Raw genomic sequence first — 23,105 nt, 5'->3', positions numbered from 1 at the left:
ATACTAAGTACCCTGCTTAGCTTCCGAGATCTCATGAGGCCAGGCAAGCCTGGTCCATCCAAGTCAGCAGGCCATCCATGATTAGGTCAACCCCCAACCCAGTCCAGAATGGATTGGTACAAAAGAACATGGGAGATGGCCATATCTACGGTAAAGAAAAAATGAAAAAGGCAAGGGAGGAAGATTTGAGAATGAATTTGAAACTGCACATATCCCAGATCAGATGTCTCTACTGACCTTCAGTCTCCTTGCTGATATACAATGCAAAACTAGGATGTGTCTTACCATATGCCAGTGAGCATACAGTATTGTTATGTTTGTATAAGGCTCTGTGTGGTGCAAGAGGGGGAATGTAGCAGCTATAGTGTTTACACATGTAGCTCCAGTGCAATTCAGTTTCTTAAAGTTCAGCTGTTGAATTCAGCTCCATTCCTTTCAATAGCACTAGCTCTACCGTCTGCCTAATTCACTTCAAATGGGTGCAGTGCCACCTAGTGGCTGCATTAAGCAATATACAGTCTCAGAATGTTTGCTGCAATTGACTGTTTTCATAAGACATACATATACTGTGGAGACAAGAAAATAATGATTATAGTTTTTGTCCAATTATTTCTATATTTTTAGATTTTAAGATCTCATGTCTGTATACTCTGGTTCATAACTTTCAGCATTGAGAAACAGATGCATAAAATATAACTCGGGAGATCAGATGAGCTGGCTAGAGTTTGGCTTTAATTTCTTAGTGTGAAATGCAACCTACTGTTTGCAGTAGGGGCAGCAAGGTGAACTGAATGGACCCACAGCCTGAACACAGCAGTTCTAATGGTATATGGCAAATGGTTTCTGTCCATGTGCATATTGGGGGCAGAATCCATTGCTCAAGCATCACTGTGTAGTGACAGAGAAGAAGGAAGGGCCCCTTGCCACAGGATGGAGCTGGAGGTACGCTGGGGTTGCATGGTGCAGACTTGATATCTGGAGAGGCAACGTGCAGCTGGGGCACAGGCCAGGGCTGTCATAAGGAAGATTCTGCTTCCTTTCCTTCATTTTCAAGCCCAATCATTGTATAATTGCTACATAACCCGTATCTAGGCTTATCCTAGCAGCAGCCAAACTGCCTTTACATCATCACTGGGCAGAGAAGATACGATGTGCCAGGTGTATATACACTGCTGACACACTCCATCTAGTGGCTTTCCCTGGTACAGCCTGTCCTATTTTACCAGCTTGGGAATAAAACCACTGGTAAAAATGATCATTGTGCCCCATCCAAAATATTTTGTTCCTGGGACAATCGCCTCATGGAATAACTATATAAAGCAGATGATAAAAATAATATGTGCAGTGTACTTTAAATTATACAACCTTTATTATAAAACACAGACAGATCAATCCTTTGGTACAGGCAAAATCTATGAGGAAGGAAATGCTTTAACTACAATGACTGTAACAGAACCAGTCATGAATCAGTAACTTCACATTCTACCTCAGATGAAAAACTTGTGTTCTGGGGCCTTGTGAAGAGATAAGTGATTAAAGACACAACTAAGCAAAAGAGATAACAGATTTTTCATGCCAAAATAAACCCAATTTAAAATAATTTACAAATGCCACAACAGTACGTTAAAAACTTCTAGACAAACAAAATACCAAGATCACTTAAGGCTGAATTACACAAAAGCATTGGTGTTGGGGAAGGGGGGGGATATGTCTAAACCTTTATATTTTTCCCTAGCAAAGTACCCTGCCTTTTTTTTTTTAACTCCAAGGAGGAAAATCTCCTCTATGGGGGTAAACAACGTTTTGGGGGCATTTTCATCATTAAAACAGGCCAAGGGAAGGGCTAAATTCTGGCTTCCTCTACTGCATCTCTCCTCCCTGCACCCTGTTCCAGATCAATTTTAAAAAATGGGGAGATTAATCATAGCTATCCTATATAGCATATAGTTTGGCCCAGAAGAGGTAAACTATGAGAAAGGGGAAATCCAGTCATTGCGATTTCATACTCCTAGGTGATCTCAGTGCATCCTGATATTTTGAAAGGATGAGGAAAGAACATTTTTTCATTTTCCTCTGTACACCTTTACATTTCCAGTGAGAGTTCAAGCCTCAGAAGGTCTTCATGAGGTTATAGACAGATGATATTCCATTTCCTTTAAAGATCAAACAACCTGGCCTGGTATAAATACAGTGTGGTCCAGATTCTGTGGAAATAATCTTTGAGGTCTGAGGAAGGGAATAGATAAAAAGAAGTGCCTTTCCAGCCAATAGCATAATAAATGTGCAGTTGGTATGGAAAATCCAGAAGTCTTTCCTCTGTTGCAGGACATCCCATTTTAACAGCTCACAATGTGCAAAATTCTCTTGCTAGGAAGAGATCTCTACCCCCACCCACCCCTCAGCAAGTGCATCTGTCACCACTGTCATTTCTGTGTGGATTGTGGTTAACATGAGAGTCATGGTAACCCACAAGATTCTGCCTATGACATTCCTCCAGCATTAAGCTGGATTCTAACAGTCTTCCCTGCTGGCACATTCCACTGGTGCAAAGAATGGCCTGCTTATGCAAGAGTCTCCTCCACTGGTGTCAGCAGAAAGTTTAAGAGGTAAGCATCCAGCCACAGCAGCGTGGATTGCTATGATCTAGCACACTGCATAATATTCTGGAGTGCTGGGAGGTTTACTGATTGGCATGCTCCTGGTCACTGCACCACTGAAGCAGGGGAGTTCCCATGAAACTCTACATGCAAGTGGTGACCGATACCAAGGCAATGTCCTACCATTCCATGACCTTTTGCCCTTTTTTAAAAAAATTACTTCTTTCTAAAGTGCCTCTTTAAAACTGGAGTTGATGTCTCCCATTATTTATATTTGTTTTTTAAAATGCAGTGAATGTACTCCTCAGCTGCAGCACAGTGAACCGTGCATGCATTTTGGATATTGCCTCTGGATTGGGTTTAATAATGTTTTAAAATCCATTTTTAGTTCTCTTCTGAAAAGGTCCAAGTAGGTGTTTTTTGTTGAGTTGTGCTTATTTATTTACACCATCCAGAAGAATGTGGTGGACAGAAAACAATTCTAAAAACAGATACTTTGCAGATTGTCATTGGCTGCAGTTTGCACACAGATACATTGCTATCTGATGGACTGGGTAACATCATACAGCTTCTCAACCAGTTAATAATATTGAGTCATTCAAAGTCCAGTACAGATTGGGAACGGAATCAGGAGATTGGCACAAGTCAAGCCATCCTTAGACATTAGGAATCCATTCCTTTTCCTTCTGCTTCTTGATTTTTCATTGCAGTGTCAGAGGATGTTTCTCCACCTTCAGCGCCTTCATCTAAAGAGATGTGCATATGAGAAAGAACATATTAAATGCACATGGAATAGCTGGGTCACAACACTCAGATCAACAGTATGGATACAGATAATCTGGGAAGACACATAATAAGGCTCAGATAATGTTAATTTTAGTGCAGGACCACCTCTCTCAAGTATGTTCCAGTGCAGGAGTTGTGTGCCTCTGACCAAAGACTGCTTATAGTGCCCTCATGTAGGCTGGCATGGACTGCCTTAGCCCACTCCCATGCATCCTCCAGGGCAGTGCCCACATTGGTGCAAAAGTTTTCCTGACATAGCCAGAAATGCACCGCTTCATTAGCATTCAGGAAATTAGGTAATGATGAACTTTTCAAGAAGGCTTTTTAGTTGATGTATGATTTTATGTGGAACACCATAACAAACTGCAAGACTATAAAATGTTTGTGTTCTAGTTTCCAATTATTTAAAGTTTTAAATAATTAAACTTTAAACTTGTGTTAGCTGCTTTGAGTCCGCTTGTGGAGGCGAAATGCATCGAGTAAATAATTAAATGTGTAACAGTACAAGTCAAAGCAGAGTCACACCCTTCTAAATCCACTGAAGTCTGCTTAGGATGGCACTGTCAATTATACAATACTTTTGCTGGCCAGAGATATACGGGCTATAAATATATGATCCCTCTTTCCTCCCCAGTGTTTAAACTGCTGTTTTTATCTTTTGTACTTATTTTAAGCTTTGGTTTTAGTTTTAATGATGTATTTTTGTGTTGGCTTAAATGACTTTAAAATATTTTAATTTGTATGTTTTATTAGCCACCTTGGTGGCCCCACGGGGGAAGAAAGGTAAGGTAAAAAATCTTGATAATAATAAATAAATAAATATTAATTAGGCAGTCATTTCACATAATCATAAGTTGGCTGGTAGACTTCATATCAGTGGCGCAATTGCTAAGAAGCATCTTAGCAATCAAAAAGGGCAACTCCTGCTTCTCAAGAATGATCAAGATGGATGAACTAACAAAATTTGTTGTAAGGTATGAGCTTTTGTGACTTGCAAAAACTCATACCCTACCACAAATTTTGTTAGTCTTTAAGGTGCTACTGGACTCTTACTCTTTTTTACTTCACAAGAATGGGTAGGCATTACCTTCTGACATGGATAGTTCAGCTAATTTAAGTGGCAGTTCAGATGTGCCAGCTCCCGCGGCAGAAGAACCCAGGATGTCTGGTAAGGCATTTCGGCGGCCTGCTCTTCCTGATGCTGCAAAATCTGTGATCACAGGCTCCACATCAGTCATTTCTGACTTCTTTCCTCATAGCAACATCTGCCAAAAAGCACACAGAGGTTTTTTTTTTAAAGTCCCCCCATTTCTACAGTCTAGTGTCAGGACATGAAGTAATCCCATTATTTAACAGAATAAGGTAGCTTGTCTTTTGTGCGCTGAAATGTCAGCTGGCGGAGGAAGCGATTAACCAGTTCTTTCTCAGTAAATGTCAGAGGCCTCAATGCACCAATCTTGAAACTTTATCTCAGGAATCTATTTCACCTGTCTTTCTTTACTTCCCCTTTGTATTTTGACCACCAAACATACAAAGTATAATAGAAAAGCCACAACATTAATTAACAGCACAAATAAAGTCACTTGTAGATTTCCCATGAGTCTACTTGGAATGTGCTCTCTCTCTCTCTCTCTCTTACTTTGAGAACAGTTTTGCCAATCCAGAGGGAGGCATTCAACTGTACTGTCTCATCTTAGAGGAGCATTTTCTGCACTGTTTTAGGTTGAAACAAAATCTTCTCAGAATTTAAGATAGCTGCAAAAGAGAGCTTTGTGTTTTTTTTAAAATGCCAAAGATAGTGCTCCAGCTGGGCATTTCAATGCTGAAAAGAAAAAAGTGCACATTTCATGTTACACATATATATAATTAGTGAGATATGGTAGCACATTTTTCAGAAGAAATTTTGAAACAATAATATGAGATACATGTTGCCCTACAACCTAGAAAGTACATTTAAATCATTCAGAACTGGGAAAGAAATTAATACTGTTCTTTTATCACGTAACTGCAGAAAGGATTCCTCCACCACTTTAGGAGGCTGTCACATCACTGCTAGGCTACAAAAGCTCTTCCACAAAGAACCAATAATGCTCAATTGTAGAAACAAAGCTGTGTCAATCAGATCCCATAAAATGCAGCAAAGGATAGAAGGGAGACCAAGTGGAAAACTAGGCATGTGGGTCTGTATGATGGAGGACATGTTGTGAATCTAGGTAATAAATACAAAACTAGATTACTTCTTGCCATTTAACTAGTTTGCTTCCTGTCATTTAACTGATTTAACTGAACCTTTAAAAGGCACTCTCTGCATGTGCCATGCTGTTTCTAATGTTTAATGTCTCATGGGAGAAAGGAACTGAGAGGCTGTAAACAGGATCAGGAAACAGCACAACTCTAATCAGGATTTTCCTTTGCTGGAATGCTGTTAACATTTGTTTGCTGGTGTCATAGTATGCCCCCCCCCCCCGCTTCTGCTTGTCATCTTGTAGTCATGATCTGTTCATTCAATTTGTGGCAGTACTTGTTTCAGTCTTCCTAGTTTTGTCAGCTTAGTTCTTCAGGGTGTTAATTGCTATTTTAACAGATGATTGTTGTTTCACATAATCACTGCCCAATTATGCTGAAAACAAAGTTGCCATCTTTAAATGAATCAAATCAGTCATCACAAGAAAATCTGGTGCACACAGAAGTCACAGTTTCATTTGTTTGGCACTGCAAGGGGCTTCCGCTTTGCCTCATGACCACTAAGAACTTTCTTTTAAAATGGAAACAAAGATTTTCACTGCCAAACTATGTCACAAAAAGTAGACAGTAATGCACCTTTAGTTTTAAGAATGATCAGCTTTTCCATGATATTTTAAAATTATTGTTATTAACAGAGTTATCTTTTGCAGAATATCAAGATTGACATAAACTTTAAAATGACAGGATGCAGCAAAATAAGGAAAAGAATTTTTAAGTCACAGTGTAAGATCTGAAAGCTAGCTTCTGATACTTAATCATGATAAATATCAGAACCTACTTTTCAAATTCTTTTCCCAGTGTGGCAGTTTTTCTTCATTCACTCTCCCTTCCTGCTGTTAATTATTCTTAGAAGTCATAAAGTCCTATTCTATCAAATGCAATTTCATTTTGACCCAGCTGTGGCTCAAATACTTAGGTCAAATACTGGCAGGGCTACAATAAGGGGAGTGAGATCACTTGTTCTTTTTTAGAGATATTGGACGATCTGTCAGCAACTTGTCCTGGCAGCCAGCCTAATTGTGGAAAATGAATCACACTCAGAGCTGAGTTCATTTTATGTAAGTAACACGAGAAACTATGTCTCTTGAGCATCATCATTATGGTACTATCTCAGGATCAAACTCTGTTCATAGTAGATTGAAGTGAAAAAGTTCTTTGATGAAATTTTTGATATATCAGTGCACCAGCTCTCCTTCATTTCAGTGTATTCTTTTTCCCCCCCTCCCTCCCTTCCCTTCCCAGCTCATGGGTATGCAACTGAACTCACAGATGTGCATCAGGGGAACTCACCTAAAAGTGCTCAATCACTCTGTATTGCAAGAGGGGAGAAGGAGCTTCCAGTTTCCCTCACAACCCACTTTCACCAGCAGAAACAGAGGTGGGGAAGGGGATTTCCCCCTTTTCTCTAGCTCTATGTGTCCTTCCTAGGTCACATGGAGACAGGTAACAGAGGCAAAAAGCCCCCCCCCCCTTCATAAACCACAGGCAAAAGCAATGTGGGAGGCAAAGTGGAAGCCCCTTGCAGTGCCAACAAATGAATGCTTTTAAAGTTGAATGCAAGTCCAGTCGTGCATCTGTGACTTTGGATGTGTTGGGTATATTATGTAGATATGTAGGTAAGCTGCAAGTTTAAAGTCCACACACACAAGAATATTTTTCTGTTGGTGGGGGGAGATTTCTGGAGATGCACATTAATAGCTCATTTGGAAAAGGAAATAGTTCCGTTGGAAATGTCATACAGCTCAGTTGCTTTGCCTTTACACAGGATGTGGAATGGAACAGTATTACTACTTGCCATTTTTAGACTGGTCCTTTCTGAAACTTTGCCTCTTTTTTGTAAAGATGTATTTTTCCATGATGCCTCAAAGATAGGTTTAGTTTACATAAGCCAAAGGTAGCTATGCAAGGGCACCATTTCAGCTTTGACTAGGGGTGAGGACAAAGTCTAAAGGCTCATGCTTGGATATATTTGAAATCAAATTGCAATACTTGTTTGGATTGTTTACAGCTCAAAATTATTTCATAATTTAAGCAATCCAAGTCAAACTGTCACCCCTCCCTTATTTTTCCTAACATATTTCTAATATTTCGTATGTATAATAAAGCGCGAAATAGGACTACTTGCTTATAACAATCGCAGCCAGTGCTTACCATCAGTGATATGGCTTCTCTTAATGAATAATCACATTTTGAATATTTTGTTTTACATTGTTTTTAAATATTTTATTGTTGAGTTATTTTTACTTTATTAGCCCTGCTTTGTACAGTTCTAAGAACCAACAGGATTATAGAAACAGCAGTCCTTTTCTGGGACAAACTGTTAGGGTACATGCATAATAATCCACAGCAAACTGGAAACTATGGAGCACAAGTCCAAGCCAAGTCTATCAAATCCTAGCTAGGAAGCCACCTCCTTTTCTAATTTGAGCAATTGCATTTCCTTAAGGCAACACATGCTCACCCCAGAAGATCAAGGAAAATAAGTTTACATGTGGCTTCCTGTCTTGATCCAATAACCCAGTGGGACAATGCCGTTTCCTACCACCTGTTCTAGTCACAGAAACACTGTCATGTTGGCGCTACATATTGTGGAACAGTGACAGCATTGGTAACTGCACAGCAGTATCTCAGTAATTCCTAAGCATTATTGGGCAATATGGCTCAGAAGAGCACAATTATGTACAACATGTTTAGGTGCATTCAGGTGGGCAGCTATGTTGGTCTGAAAAGTAGAACAAAGTTTGAGTCCAGTGGCACCTTTAAGACCAACAAAAATTTTATTCATTTATTTATTATTATTTATTAATTTCATTTATATCCCGCCCTCCCCCACCTCGGCAGGCTCAGGGCGGCTAACAACATTTTATAAAAACATACAGCCACCACCTGCCTTTCCACCTCTTGAGGCTTCAGACTCCACTTGGAAAGGCTTCCTCTTGGGATGGTGTGCCTGTGTCTTTAAGGCTGAATGGGGGCAGGGGGGGAGGAGACAGAACAACATGGCTGCTCCCAGTGGCTGTGAAAGCAGCCCAGACTCTCTGTTGGTTGCACAATCTTTTCAAAGGTCATTTGCATAGGTAAACTTGAACCTTTGGTGGCTCTGTATTTGAAGAAGTTGGAAGTTCAGCAACTTGTGAGTAGAGATGCCGATCCCCAGGTGGGAACACAAAGAGTAACGTGGAAAGGAAAAGAGAAAACAAGCCCTAAGGCATCCACAAAAAACTAGCCTCAATTATGAAAATATAAAGTTTATCAAACAGTTTAAGTAAAAGTGCAAAACATCACCCGGAAACCCAATGTCTTTTCAATTCATAATAGAAGTTCATAGTCTTTATGGTGGAGATCCGGGAAAGAAGTTGGCAAAGCCTTGAATGGAGAGTCCAACGATCCAGAGGTTTCTTTCAACACATGCCGGCGTAGGGACAACTGGCAGCCCAGCACGAGAACGCAACAGGGAGGCACGTATTGCCCTGTTTCACTGAAGGCTTTTACAAACTTCAAAATACATGCAAAAATTTACAAGAGGCACAAAACTCAAACATTCTGCAGAGTACCAATAATCTGGTCTTCATGCCATATTTGTACAAAAGAGCCTTCCATCATGCAAGCTTTGCTTTGAAGTCATATGAAAATGCTGTTTCAGTAATATCTCTATTCCTTTTGGTTAGTTGATTTGATCAGAAAACAGTGACAAGAGCCTGTTGAGACATCTCTGTATAAACAGAGCAACTCAACAAACAGCTACATCCTGCAGGCACAAAACCTTTGTTAAAATGAACAACCCCACAGCAGCCATTCAAGACTGTTTAAATCAGAGCAGATATTAACAAAGACTCTTTTTTTTGTGCTAAATTTCATGATTTGGTTTCTCACATATAGCATGGGTAGTCATCTGATACAATATTACCATATATTCTTCCAATACACAACAGTAATAGTATCTCTGTGCTGTCCTGCTTTAATGGTTTAAATGAAATTATCAACAGAAAAATCTGTCTCACAGCAGGGTGACTCACCATAAAATCTGATTTGAAATGCAACTCTGATTCAAAGTAACCTTATCATTAATGTGTCTATTTGAAGTCTGCCAATTAGACTTAACCATGTCCAGATACACTGATTCTATAAACCTCCTTTGCATCTGGATATTTCTGGGTAGCCTGCGTTACCTATTGCAGCATACTGTGCAAGAGAGGCAGCTCAGACTTGGACTGCTTGCCTTTGAAAGATCAGTTTGCCTTGGAAACATCAGGTTAGCTGGCATTACGTTTCTGCCGGAATTAGGAGCTGAGGGGTAGAAGGGGCCAACTGCAGTCTTTCCCACTCTCCATCATCTCCACCCTCTTCCCATTCCCAAAAATAGCATTGAATCAGGATTTGCCCTGCACTGAAGCAACGCCATATGCATTCTTCATATTCACAGATGAATTCATATTCAATGGGGTAAATTACTTCATTGCTATATATTATATGTTCCAGTAGCAGAAGTTGGAACACTCTGATTATCTTATGAGATTTTATTTAATAATAATATAATAATAATAACGTTTTATTTATATCCCGCCCTCCCCGCCGAGGCAGGCTCAGGGTGGCTAACAACATATCAATACAATAAATTATACAATAGGTATTAAAAACAGCATTTAACCTTAAAACATTCCAGTTTAAATTTAAACATTAAATATTTCTGGTGCTATTTCATCAGTAGATATGATGGCAGATCTCTCTTAAGGCGAATCCATCAATCGTTCAGTCAGGCAAAGGCCATCCTAAAAGGGATGGTCTTGCAGGCCCTGTGAAACTGTTCGAGGCTCTGCAGGGCCCGCGCTTCTTCCGAGAGCTGGTTCCATAGGTGTGGGGCTGTAATAGAGAAGGCTCGTATACGGGTGTTCTGTAGTTTTGCCTTCTTTGGCCCAGGGATGGTCAGTTGGTTCTTCCCCGCTGACCTCAGTGCTCTCTGGGGTTCATATGGGGAGAGACGGTCCCTCAGATAGGCAGGTCCTCGACCATATAGGGCTTTAAAGGTAATAACCAGCACTTTGTAATGAACCCGGTATGTGACCGGCAGCCAGTGCAGTCTGTGCAGCCCCGGCTGTATGTACTCCCACTTCGGGAGCCCTAATAGTAGCCTAGCAACTGCGTTCTGCACCAGCTGCAGCTTCCGGGTTCGGCGCAGAGGCAGCCCCATGTAGAGGGCATTACAGTAATCCAGTCTTGAGGTGACCGCTGCATGAATCACTGTTGCTAGGTCCCGACACTCTAGGAAGGGAGCCAACTGCCTTGCCCGCCTCAGATGAAAGAACGCCGACTTGGCAGTGGCTGCTATCTGGGTCTCCATTGATAGTGAAGGCTCCAGTAGAACTCCCAAGCTCCTGACCCGATGTGCCGCTTTCAGTGGCACTCCGTCAAAAACCGGGAGAGGAATTTCTCTCCCCAGAGCACTGCGACCCATGCAAATGACCTCTGTCTTCATTGGATTCAGCTTCAGCCCACTCAGCCTGAGCCAACTTGCCACAGCCTGCAATGCCAGGTCCAAATTCCCTGGGATGAAGTCAGGCCGGCCATCCATTAGCAGATAGAGCTGGGTGTCATCTGCATATTGATGACACCCAAGCCCATACCTCCGGGCAATCTGGGCAAGGGGGTGCATGTAGATGTTAAATAACATCGGAGAGAGAACTGCTCCCTGAGGCACCCCACAATCTAGTGTGCGCCTCTGGGATAGCTCACTCCCGATTGCCACCCTTTGTCCCCGTCCCTTGAGGAAGGAGGAAAGCCATTGTAAGGCCGACCCCCTAACCCCTACATCAGTGAGGCGGCGGGTCAGTAACTGATGGTTGACCGTATCAAATGCAGCCGACAGGTTTAACAGCATCAGCACCGCCATACCACCTCGATCCAGATGCTGCTGGAGGTCATCTACCAAGGCGACCAGCACTGTCTCCGTCCCACGACCTGGGCGAAAGCCGGACTGGCAAGGGTCAAGGACGGAAGTGTCATCCAGAAAGCTCTGCAACTGCAACGCCACTGCCCTCTCAATAATTTTACCTAAAAACGGTAAATTAGAGACCGGTCAGTAATTTGCCAATTGGCCGGGTCTGCTGTACTTTTTTTCAGGAGGGGACGGACCATCGCCTCTTTCAAGGGTGTTGGAAAACATCCCTCCAAGAGGGATCTATTTATGATGTCCCGTAAAGGACATCTAAGCTCCCTTTGACAAGATTTAATCAGCCAGGAGGGGCAAGGGTCCAAATCGCAAGTTGTTGGGCGTACAGTAGAGAGAATTCCGTTAACTTCCTCCAGGCTGAGTGGGTTGAAGTGATCCAGAACTAAACCAGAAGACAGGCGCGGAGCCTCAAGTTCATGTACTGTATCCAATGTGATAGGCAAGTCCTGGCGGAGCGACAAGATCTTATCTGCAAAAAATCTTGCAAAAGCCTCACAGCCTATCTCTAATTCTCTCACATTTGGTCTGCCTTGAGGCAATGTAGTTAGGTTTCCAATTATTCTAAACAATAGTGCCGGGCACAAATTTGCAGATGCAATCCTAGCCGCAAAGTAATCTTTCTTTGCGGCCTTGACTGCCATCTCATAAGACCTCATAAACATTCTATAGGATATTCTCGTCGCTTCGTCATGAGTATGCCGCCACTGCTGCTCTAGTCGTCTGAGCCCTTGTTTCAGCTGTCGTAACTCCAAGGTGTACCATGGAGCCAGCCTCACACGAGGGCGTCGAGGTGCGATCTCATTGATAGCCCTGGATAGCCGGTTTTGCCAGGCCTCGACCAAGTTATCAAGGGAATCACTAGGGGGCCAGGGATCCTCCAGAGCCATTTGGAACCGTTCCGGGTCCATCAGGCTTTGCGGGCGAGCCAAAATAGGCTCTCCGCCCATACAGGGTTGAGGCGGCATCTCCATATGGGCCTTGAGGGCTAGATGATCCAACCATGGCATCGCTTCTACCGCAATATCATTCACCAAAATCCCGGATGCAAAGATCAGATCTAACATGTGCCCTGCCTGATGCGTAGGAGTTGTAACAAATTGAGAGAGTCCCAGTGTCGCCATGGAAGACACTAGACCCATCACCTGGTTGGAGGCCATGTCATCGGCATGGACATTGAAATCACTCAGGACCATAAGCCCTGGGTATTCCAACGCCCAGCCTGCCACTGCCTCCATCAGGGATGGTAAGGCGCTGGCTGGTGCATTAGGCGGACGGTACACCAGCCAGATCGCCAACCCCTCTCCGACATCCCACGCCAGACTGACACACTCAATGCCATCGATCACTGGGGCCGGGAGAGCCCGGAAGGAGTAACCCTCCTGTATGAATAACGCCACCCACCCGCCCGCTAGTCTGCGATTGGTGGAAGACCGAGTAACCCGGGGGGGGGGTCATCTGGGAGAGAGCCACCATCTCCCCATCTCGCACCCAGGTCTCGGTCACGCAAGCCAGGTCCACGTCCTGCCAAAGCAGGAACTCCCTAAGGATCGAGGTCTTATTATTTACGGACCTGGCATTGCATAACACCAATGACGGAGACGGGCAATTCCTCTTGGCCCCACTACCTGTCACCGTTGGGATGGGAAGTAGACTGGAAGGAGGTCAAGCACTGTTTTGTCTCCGCCTCCTTCCCTTATAATGCAGTCTATTCCATTTAAACACTTCTGCCTAGCATAAGCCTATGGACAGTCAATTGAAAGGTTCCTGAAGAGTGTATGGGCAAGGTGCATGGAAGGGTCCCATGCTTCAGACTGAATCCAAAAGTGCAAGAAGTATAACAAACAAAATTCTACTTTTTCTCACTCTAGCTGGGACCCGGGCCAGTTGATGCAAGGAAGGGGAGATGAAACGGAGAAAACATTGGGGCCTCCAGTTTACCAATGTTCACTTCTTCTCAGAGACTGCGCTCTTTGAGAAATTCTACAAATTTCATTTTCCCAATTAAGGGTTCTCATTGAAAATTTTCACGGATAGAAGTTCTTCTGAGAATGGAACACGACTTACTTGCTCCCCTCCCCCACTGCATCCTGTGGCTCCTGAAATGCTGCCCCTGGGGAACAGGGGCCCACAGGAACAACCTGGAAGGATTCAGAGGTCTGCAGCAATAATCGTTCCCCTTCCATCAGGAGAACTCCTCTGCAGGATTAAACTACAGTGAAGATGTCAACAGTGGATACTAAATAATTGGGATGCATTTTCTTCAAACACTTCAAAGAAAATAACAAACTTTGGAGAATACTTCACAGTGGCCAGGAGAATGTTCCCAGAAGTTGGATGGACATATGAAGCTGCCTTATACTGAATCAGACCCTTGGTCCATCAAAGTCAGTATTGTTTGCTCAGACTGGCAGCGGCTCTCCAGGGTCTCAAGCTGAGGTTTTTCACACCTATTTGCCTGGACCCTTTTTTGGAGATGCCAGGGATTGAACCTGGGACCTTCTGCTTACCAAGCAGATGCTCTACCACTGAGTTACCGTCCATCCCCAATCACTTTGGCCTGTCAACTTCAACCAGGCCAAAACTTCTAGGAGTAATTACTGTGCATATTGGAGTCACTATGTTGCAGGTCTCCAAGTCCTTACCAGCAGCCACTGGGTTGCTTTCACATTCACTATTGAGTCTGGAATTGTCCATCTGGATAATGTAATTAACAATTTGTTCCATTCTAGTGTTTCCCTTTTCTTCTCCTATTTTTCAATTCTGATTTCTTGTGATAATCTGAAACATGTGAAATATTATTGCAACTCCAGGCTGTCTCATATAGATAGTCAAAACAGGTTCTCAGGGCTTTTGTTGTCACTTTAAATGTTCTCCTTTTTCCCTCTAGAGTCAGTAATTACTTTCCACTCTGTTCCACCACCAGCCATGGCATTCACAGATCAATTGTTAATTCCATTTTGGAAGCGAAATTAAGCAGTACTTTTGGTGTGCCCACAAAGTCACTTACATTCACCTAATTTTATTTTTATGATTGTTATAACACTATTACAATAACAAATAAAATAAAAATAATGAACAGCATCTTTGTCCAAAAATGGAAAAGTGGAACTGCAAAATGATTTGTGAATGCCACAACCAGCCTTGAAGAGAACGGTAAAGAGTTAATTGGAACAAAGGAACAAATGGGAAATTGCAGGGAGAAGCCAGAACTGTGCAGGAAAAGATTTATTTCTGACTAAACATAAAGCCTTCTCCACAAGGATGAGCTAGATTTTTACGGAGAAGGTAGTGCTACATTAAATGCTTTTTGAAACCCCAGTTTAAATTACACTTGCAGCTATGTTGGCCAATATCCAGGTGGGGTCTGGAGCTCTCTTCTGACAATCAAGATCAGTTCCTCTGGAGATAATGGCTGCTTTGGAGGGTGGACTCTATGGCATTGTACTCTGCTGAGGTCCCTCCCCTCTCCAAATCCCGCCTTCTCCAGGCTCCACCAAAATCTCCAGGTATTTCTCTACTCAGAGCTGGCAACCCCTCCTTCTAACTGCTTGTGAGAAAGGGATGACAGAGTAGCACAAAAGTGCCCTAGTAATGAAGCAAGGTGCACGAAAACTCATGATAGTTCCAATCCATGTGTCACATCCATGAGGATTTGGGATGATTCACTGTGGAGAGGTCATTTTTCTAGCACCCCTACAGCAACTATAACACATTCTTCAATTTAGAGATGAAATATGGTAATACTCCTCTGTTTTCTTCTGTGCTTGGAAGGGAATCATCATCAACATGATATATTACCTGAAGATATTTTTTTGGCCATGACACTGAATTGTTTGGAATATGTACTTATGGACCCTTTGTAATATCTGCTTTCTGGAGACTGATATAAAGTGAACAGGGCTTCTGAACCATTTAGAAATGATATGTATATCACATTGCTTAAATGCATTTCTGTTTGAAGCAGATCATTACCATATTATTATAACTTATTTGTATACTGTTGAGAATCTGCAACATAACTTAGTCCACTTTTTCAGTTTCAGCTTGGAATTTTCAAACACATGGGAAAAGAGGACGAGGATTGATCTATTTGTTCTTTTTTCTTATTGTAGCTGGGAGAGTTGCATGGGGGGCTGTCTTCTTTCTCATTTCTCTCCATTTTCTGACTGAACTTTTTCTGCCTACACTAGAAAAGTGCTTGAAGAGAAAATTATTTCTTACCTCTCTGTAACACATCTATAGCCTTTCTTCTGCCTATGAAAACATATATGTTTATCTATTTATCCCCCAGGTAAATCCAAATATCTCTTGCGGTTGCCTTTAGAAACTCAAGTCTCGTATTTACATTACCATGAGCCTGCTGAGCTATTTATTGCAGAAGTTTGGTGTGCTATTTATGCCTAATTATTTTAATGACAATATCTTTCTTCCTTTCCTGTCATTAAAATAATTCCACCTTTTAATTTTGCTTATTAGGTTTCTTTTGACTTCCATAATTATATTTTGCCTCTCTGCTCCATCTGTATTTATAAGTGCTACTCTCCTCCATTCCTTCTCATTCTTCGTTTCCCTCTTTCAAGCCTTCAGACCATTTGCAGTGAATTGTACCTCCACTGCTTCACACATATTGCCCCTATATTTCTTTCAAATTAACTTGTCAATGTTGTTTGCCTAGCCTTACAGCTTCATTTTTTACAAAGCAGATAAGAACCATCTTAATTATCCTTACAGATGTAAGGATTTATACCTTCTTCTTCAGAAAATGCCTGTTGTGTAACCCACTGATAAAATGGTATAGCCTTATATAAAAATAAAGCCTGGATCATATGCATTGTGATCTTTGAAGGACACTGGATGAGGAAAATAAATTGCAGATAAATGTGCACTCTTAGAGATGAAAATATGTATAGTTATCATTGATTTAGTGCTCAGCGCATTCATGTGATTTAAATATAGTTTCATATTTTTAATGTATGTATTTTTGATGGAATTTTAGTTAGAAGGTGCAAAGATGAAAGTTTGTGAGATACCAAGTTATTAAATAAATATTATTTAATAACAAAAGGGGACCCTATTGTGAAAATCTTATTTGCCACATGGGTTCATAACAGTACAGGAGAGATGATCCTTCAGCCATGTGGGCCCAAATCCATGAAAGGTTCTAAAGGAAAGCACCAGCCCCTTGAATTGGAGCTGGCCAGAAATAAGCAGCCAGTGAAAAGACAACAGGCACAGCCTGACAGCCAAAGGCTGCCACATTTTGCACCAGTTGAAGTTTCTGGCTTATTATTAGATAATAATGTTATTAGATCTGTCGGCTGCATTTGATACGGTCGACCATCGGCTACTGATCCACCGCCTCGCCGACATTGGGGTTAGGGGGTCCGCTTTACAATGGCTCTCCTCCTTCCTCATGGGTTGGGGACAAAGGGTGGCGATTGGGGGTGAACGATCCCAGAGGCGCACACTAGATTGCGGGGTGCCTCAGGGACCAGTCCTCTCCCCGATGTTATTTAACATCTATATGTGCCCCCTTGCCCAGATTGCCAGGAGGTTTGGGCTGGGTTGCCATCAATATGCAGATGACACCCAGCTCTATCTGCTAATGGACGGCCAGCCCGCCTCCGCCCCGGGAAACCTGGATCGGGCGTTACGGGCTATCGCAACGTGGCTTAGACTGAGTGGGCTGAAGTTAAACCCGGCAAAGACAGAGGTTCTCTGTGTGGGTCGCGGCGCTCCAGGAGGGGAAATATCTCTCCCGACCTTCGACGGTGTGCAGCTAAAGGCGGCGCAGCGGGTGAAGAGTCTGGGTGTCTTGCTGGAGCTTTCATTATCAATGGAGGCCCAGATAACAGCCACTGCCAGGTCAGCATTCTTCCATCTGAGGCGGGCGAGGCAGTTGGTCCCTTTCCTGGAGCGTCGGGACCTAGCAACGGTGATCCATGCGACGGTCACCTCACGATTGGACTACTGTAACGCCCTCTACATGGGGCTGCCTCTGTGCCGGACCCGGAAGTTACAACTAGTGCAGAACGCGGCGGCCAGGCTTTTGCTTGGTCTCCCAAGATGGGAACATATACGGCCGGGGCTACGCGAGCTGCACTGGTTACCGATTGTATACCAGGTCTAGTACAAAGTGCTGGTTATTACCTTTAAAGCCCTATATGGCCGAGGACCGGCCTACCTGAAGGACCGTCTCTCCCCGTATGAGCCCCAGAGAGCACTGAGGTCAGTAGGAAAAAACAGACTGACTACCCCTGGGCCAAGAGAAATTAAATTACAGAACACTCGCACACGGGCCTTTTCGGCTGCGGCCCCATATCTTTGGAACCAACTCCCACAGGAGGTGCGGGCCCTGCGGAACCTTGATCAGTTCCACAGGGCCTGCAAGACCACCCTCTTTAAATTAGCTTTTATGAACAGCTGAATTATAATTCTACAACGAAGAAATATCCGCCATCAGCATTAACTAGAATATAGCGTCAATGATAATGTTATGGTTTGCTTTAATTAATGCTCTAACTGGTTTTTAAGGTTAAATTAATGCTCAATTTTAATGTTCTTAATGTAATTGTTTTATTAATGTACCATTGGTCATTGTGTTGTTTATTACTGTTCTATTTATTAATGGACCATTGGTCATTGTGTTGTTAGCCGCCCTGAGCCTGCTTCGGCGGGGGAGGGTGGGATACAAATAAAATTTTACTTACTTACTTACTTAATTATCATGCTCCATGCACATCACATCACAGTAATTTAGCCTTAAGGTTATCATAGCATTAGTGTTTCCAGGCCTGTGCCTAGCAATCTTAGGAGCCTCTGGGTATAGAGCATGGGGGGAGTATTGTTTAATGCAGTGATATCACTTCCATGTAAAGACTTGGAAGTGACATCACTATGTCAAGTGACACTCTGAAATTTCCCCATCTCTATGGTAAAGACTTCAGAGTTTAGGCGAATTCTTGAAGAGTTGCTTGCAATTATATCACTTCCAGATCTTCGTGTGGAAATGACTGCCACATTGCACAATGTTTTTCCTTCCCATTTTCCCTCGCTACTCCATTCAGGGAGTTTGGCACAAAGTCTGGGCAGGAGTCTTCCCACCATCAGCAGGGAACTGACAAGCCTACATAGCATGGATCAGCATGGCCAGTTCATATGTCTGTAGGAATGGGAACAAGCTAAATGATGTTAAGACAAACATTTTTTGATACCATATTAATCTGCTTTTCTTAAAAAGAAGTCTGGATCTAATAGAACTCATCTGGCCAGGAATGCAGATACAGCAGGTGGCTGGAAAGGCTTGCTCTGCAATTTCAATTCTGCTTGCGGATCTCATACAATACAAATCAATATATCCAACTACAAGCCTGCCTGATTAGTCTCTAATGAGAGGATAAAGTGAGAGTTCACAGAATGCATCAGGAGCTCTACATTAAAGGCATAAAGATACCAGCATGCACCTATAAGTTCAATTTCTTTAGAAGTATCTCCTTTCGAGCTCTGATTTTAGGATTTTTGAAGATAAAGTTTAATTAGCCAACTGTGCCTCTGCTAACAGAGGGCACAATTATTGCTCAGTGATTGGATATGAACTTGTTTTCTTTCCTCCCAGCTATTACACCTCTGATCTTTAACACCTTCTCTGTAAACCATGGATAAACCATGTATTTATTTCTCTAAAATATGTATATTTTTACTTTTTGATCCATATTTACTGAAGTGGATAACGATAATTTTGCACAACAGCATAAAAGTCAAGTACTAAAAGTTAACAAATCATAAGAGAATTAAGCAGAATCACCTCAGACAGCTATCCAGTCAGACCTCCGGAATTAGGACAGAAGAATCAGACAAGGCTCAAAAGCCTCTTTTAAACACCACATTTTTATTGTTCTTTCCAAAGAACAGCAGAAAAAGGAACAGATTCCTCCAGGGAGGTTGTTCTATAACTGTGGTGGTACAACTGTTGAAAAAAAGCCCTAACATGTGATTCACTCCTTAGCTTCTGGTGATGAAGGGACACCTGTCAGGCAGGTGCATAGGAAAGAAAGCTGTCTGGAAGATAACTTCCCTGAAGGTCAAAAACAGGGTTTTGAATTGGACCTAAAGCCAATAAGTAACCAATAGAGTTGGTGCAATATTGGACAGGCACTCCATTTTGCAAGCTCTCATCTGAAACCCATAATTGGCCATTGCAATCTGTGACAAATAAAGATTGCCTCCAAGTTTTCCCCCTTCTATAAGTTTCTAGAGTGCAATACAATGCTAATGTATGGGAAAGCAGGCAGATATGAGCTAGTAACATTCATAAATGTAACTATAAGACAGCACTAATGTAGTTAGCTACTGAAGAATATACATGTGATTAATTATGTGAAACAGTGGGTTTTTAATTATTGATTTAAGTTAGTCTGACTCTGATGCGGAGTTGGTTTAGTCATTCAGTAACAGGAGAACATAAAGACATTGGGTGAAGATTTGGGAAGTGAAAATGAGAATAGCTCTTGTGGTATCTGTCTGTTCTGTTTTGTCAGCTGTTTATGCTCCCCAAAAGTATGATATAAGCTAGAAACGAGATGTGGGTTTTGTAGTTCCCCTCCCTATACTAATTTTAAAAACTCTACTTTAAAAGAAAATAGAAAAGATAAAGCATGTTTGTCTTTCCTTTGTCTTTTTTCATTTCTGTGGCTGTCTAAAAGCAAAGCAAAGACTTATAGTACCATGAGTTTGTTATTCTCAGTCTAAATGGTTGAAGATAAACTAAAAAAAAAATCTAAATAAAAACAGCTTTTATGTTGCTCCTGCTCATCCACAGAGATATTTGGTTGGAAACATGTTTGTGGTTTTTTAGTTTTAGTTTTGTCATGCTAGGGCATATTGGTAGTCTAGCCAGTCAAATAACATATTGTACATCATTGTCTGCTTTTAGATTCTCCAGCAGAAATGCAATACTGTTGCAACATTACAATAAATGAAGATTTGCCATTCATTTCTATATGAGTAATAATGTACTCAAAGAGAATTATGGACAGAACCATCCTAGATGCTTCTCTGGAGAATTGGATTTCAACATGTTGGTTACATCCCACAACCAAGTCACGACTTTGCACCAGATGGATCACTCTAAGGTGCCATACCAATCTTTTAGGAGAGACAGAAGAGTGGATAAATTATGACCACCATACAGACAAAAGGACAAACACATTCATTTGCCACAGATTCTTCCCCCCCAAAAAAATACAAGGAAACATAAACTTGATCCTCCACTAAAATCTAATGAAATCTGGGACTTAAAAATCCTACTAAATGTTGCATCTTATATTAAATAGTGGTCCACAAATCTTTTGATACTTAAATCCAGTGACTGGAGCTGAAAATGGACTTGACTGATCTTTCTACAAACCTGAAAATGACCTCAGTTTTGCAGAAAAAAAAGTGAAATCTAAACAAAATATACTGAGGAGTTTAAAAAATCCAAAAAGGATAAAAGGCACACCTGGAGCTTTAAAAAATTGATTCTGTAAGTGGCTGTTGCTAGGCAACCACAGTATTCCAGGTAGAGTTTTTGTGAGTAAAAAGGCAGGAAGATTGGACAGGGCCCTTTCCAGGCCTACTTTGGTCTTAGAATAAGGAGGCCAATCCCCAGGGAACAGGGGAGCCCCTGGTTTTGGGGGCTTCCCCCCCAACACCAGCCAGTTGGTAGGTGGGGAAGCCCTACTCCCGACAGTCCTCCATGGCCCCTGCTCTTTGTGAGCAAGGCACTGACTGCTTTTGCCTTCCAAGTGCCCAGTGGGGGCTTCAAAAACAGGAACACCCAGTCAGAATGAGGCATAAGCTGCCTGCTTTTGCCTTCCAAGCACCCGATCAAGGCTTAGAAGACAGGAGCATAAGGCACCTGCTTCTCATCCACAACTATTTAAAGCAAAGGTCCCTTTAACTGGCTGGGGAAACCAAAGGGGGAAAAGTGTGCACTGCATTCCCAGAGTGATTATGTCATTCTGCATGATGTCATCATGTTGAGGACAGGCCTGCCCTCTCCCAGAATGTCTCCCAAATTCCTGCGCTGTGGGGAGGTTGGGACCTGGCAACCTGGCCTTAGAAGGAAGATTCATTGGGGCCAAGCTTGACTCAGTTTTCCAGGTCCAGGTTGGGAAATTCCTGAAGATTTTGTACTGCAGTCAGAGGAGTAGAGGGTTTGGGGAAGGGAGATGTCTCAGCACAGAGTCTACCCTCCAAAGCAGCCATTTTCTCCAGGGGGGAAGATCTCTGTTGTCGGGAGTTCAGTTGTAATTCTGGGAGATTTCCAGGTCCTAACTGGAGGCTGGCAACCCTAGTTCACAGCAGCCTCTGAGTGACTTGATACCACATAATCTGCACAACTCAACTAGGCCTGGCTGCTTGCTATTGTTCTACAGCAGCTACCCTATGAAAGCTGGTGTGGTTTAGCGGATACAACTTCAGAATAGAACAGAGAGAAGCTGCTTTGATCTCCATTCTGGAGAAAGGCTGTAGTTTTCCTAGGAAGAGGCTAGGGGAGACAGAAAACTGAAGACAGCTTAAATAAAAGTAGATTGGGTAGGAAGGAGACAGTGGTGCAAATTCCAGGTTGGTCAGATCCTGGAGATTTGAGGGGTGCAGCCTGGGGAGGGAACTTCAGAACGATATAATGCCATAGACCCCAAAGCAGCCATCTGATCCTGGGGAACAAGCGCCAACCTCTAGATGAGGACCGGAAATCGCATGGAATTTTAATGGATCTCCAGATGACAGTGATCCCCTGAAGAAAATTGCTACTTTAGAGGGTGGATGTTGAGGTCACTTCCCTTCCCAAACCTCAACCTCCCAAGGCTCCACCCCCAAATCTCCAAGAATTTTTCAGCCTGGAGTTGGTAACCCTAAGGGGAACTGATCTCTGTAGTTGGGGGATCTGTTGTGATTCCTGGAGAGCTACTGCCATCAGGGGGCAGGAGAAGCAGGTGGGCAGTGTAGAACACTGCTACCACCACTGCTGCTGTGGGAGGAGGAAGGAAGCAGGCAGGAGGTCAGGAGAGTGATGGACAGTAGAAAGGGAGAGTGATGTGGTGGGGGCAAAAAGAGAGAAAGAGTGATGAGGTGGGAAAGAATGAGTGATGACGTGGGGAAGCAGAAGAAGGAAGAGAGTGATGGAGCAGAAAGAGAGGGAAAGTGATAGGCACACAGGAGAAAGAGTAAGAAAAGTGGTGGGAGAGAGAGACTGAGATAAGTAGGGGGAGAAGGGAGGAAGCAAAGTGGGGAGAACGGGATAGTTATTCTTTCAAGTTTCTTTCAGGTCCCCACTTGTATGTGCATAATGTTCAATGCAAGACAGAAATCTTATGCCATTTAATGTGTGCATCATAAGGAACATTTAAACAGAAGCACCACCTCCTATCATTGAACATCACCGTTCTTTGTTGTTGGGAAGGTTATTATATTAAGACCTATCATAAGGGATCTGGAAGAACAGTGACTACAAATAAATATCAGGTTGTGCCTGTAGAAATTTCCCC

At 42.6% G+C, this 23,105-nt stretch overlaps 1 protein-coding gene across 2 annotated transcripts in view; it reads right to left on the bottom strand.

Moving 5' to 3' along the window:
* Positions 1-3,171: 3,171 nt before the first annotated feature.
* PKIB (cAMP-dependent protein kinase inhibitor beta) overlaps positions 3,172-23,105 on the bottom strand; it is a 78,445-nt gene continuing 58,511 nt past the window's right edge. For both annotated transcript variants that reach the window (XM_060258682.1, XM_060258681.1), the window contains 2 exons: positions 4,471-4,648; positions 3,172-3,343 (listed from right to left, as the gene is read on the bottom strand). In XM_060258682.1, coding sequence (XP_060114665.1) covers positions 3,261-3,343; positions 4,471-4,621 — 234 coding nt within the window. In that variant the 5' untranslated portion in view covers positions 4,622-4,648 and the 3' untranslated portion in view covers positions 3,172-3,260. The remainder of the gene's footprint in view (positions 3,344-4,470; positions 4,649-23,105) is intronic.

The sequence above is a fragment of the Heteronotia binoei genome, chromosome 1 (assembly GCF_032191835.1).
Source record: "Heteronotia binoei isolate CCM8104 ecotype False Entrance Well chromosome 1, APGP_CSIRO_Hbin_v1, whole genome shotgun sequence".
In the NCBI taxonomy this organism is placed as follows: domain Eukaryota; kingdom Metazoa; phylum Chordata; class Lepidosauria; order Squamata; family Gekkonidae; genus Heteronotia; species Heteronotia binoei.
Note: the sequence above shows the minus strand (reverse complement) of the source record. Positions and strands in the feature narration are given on the sequence as shown.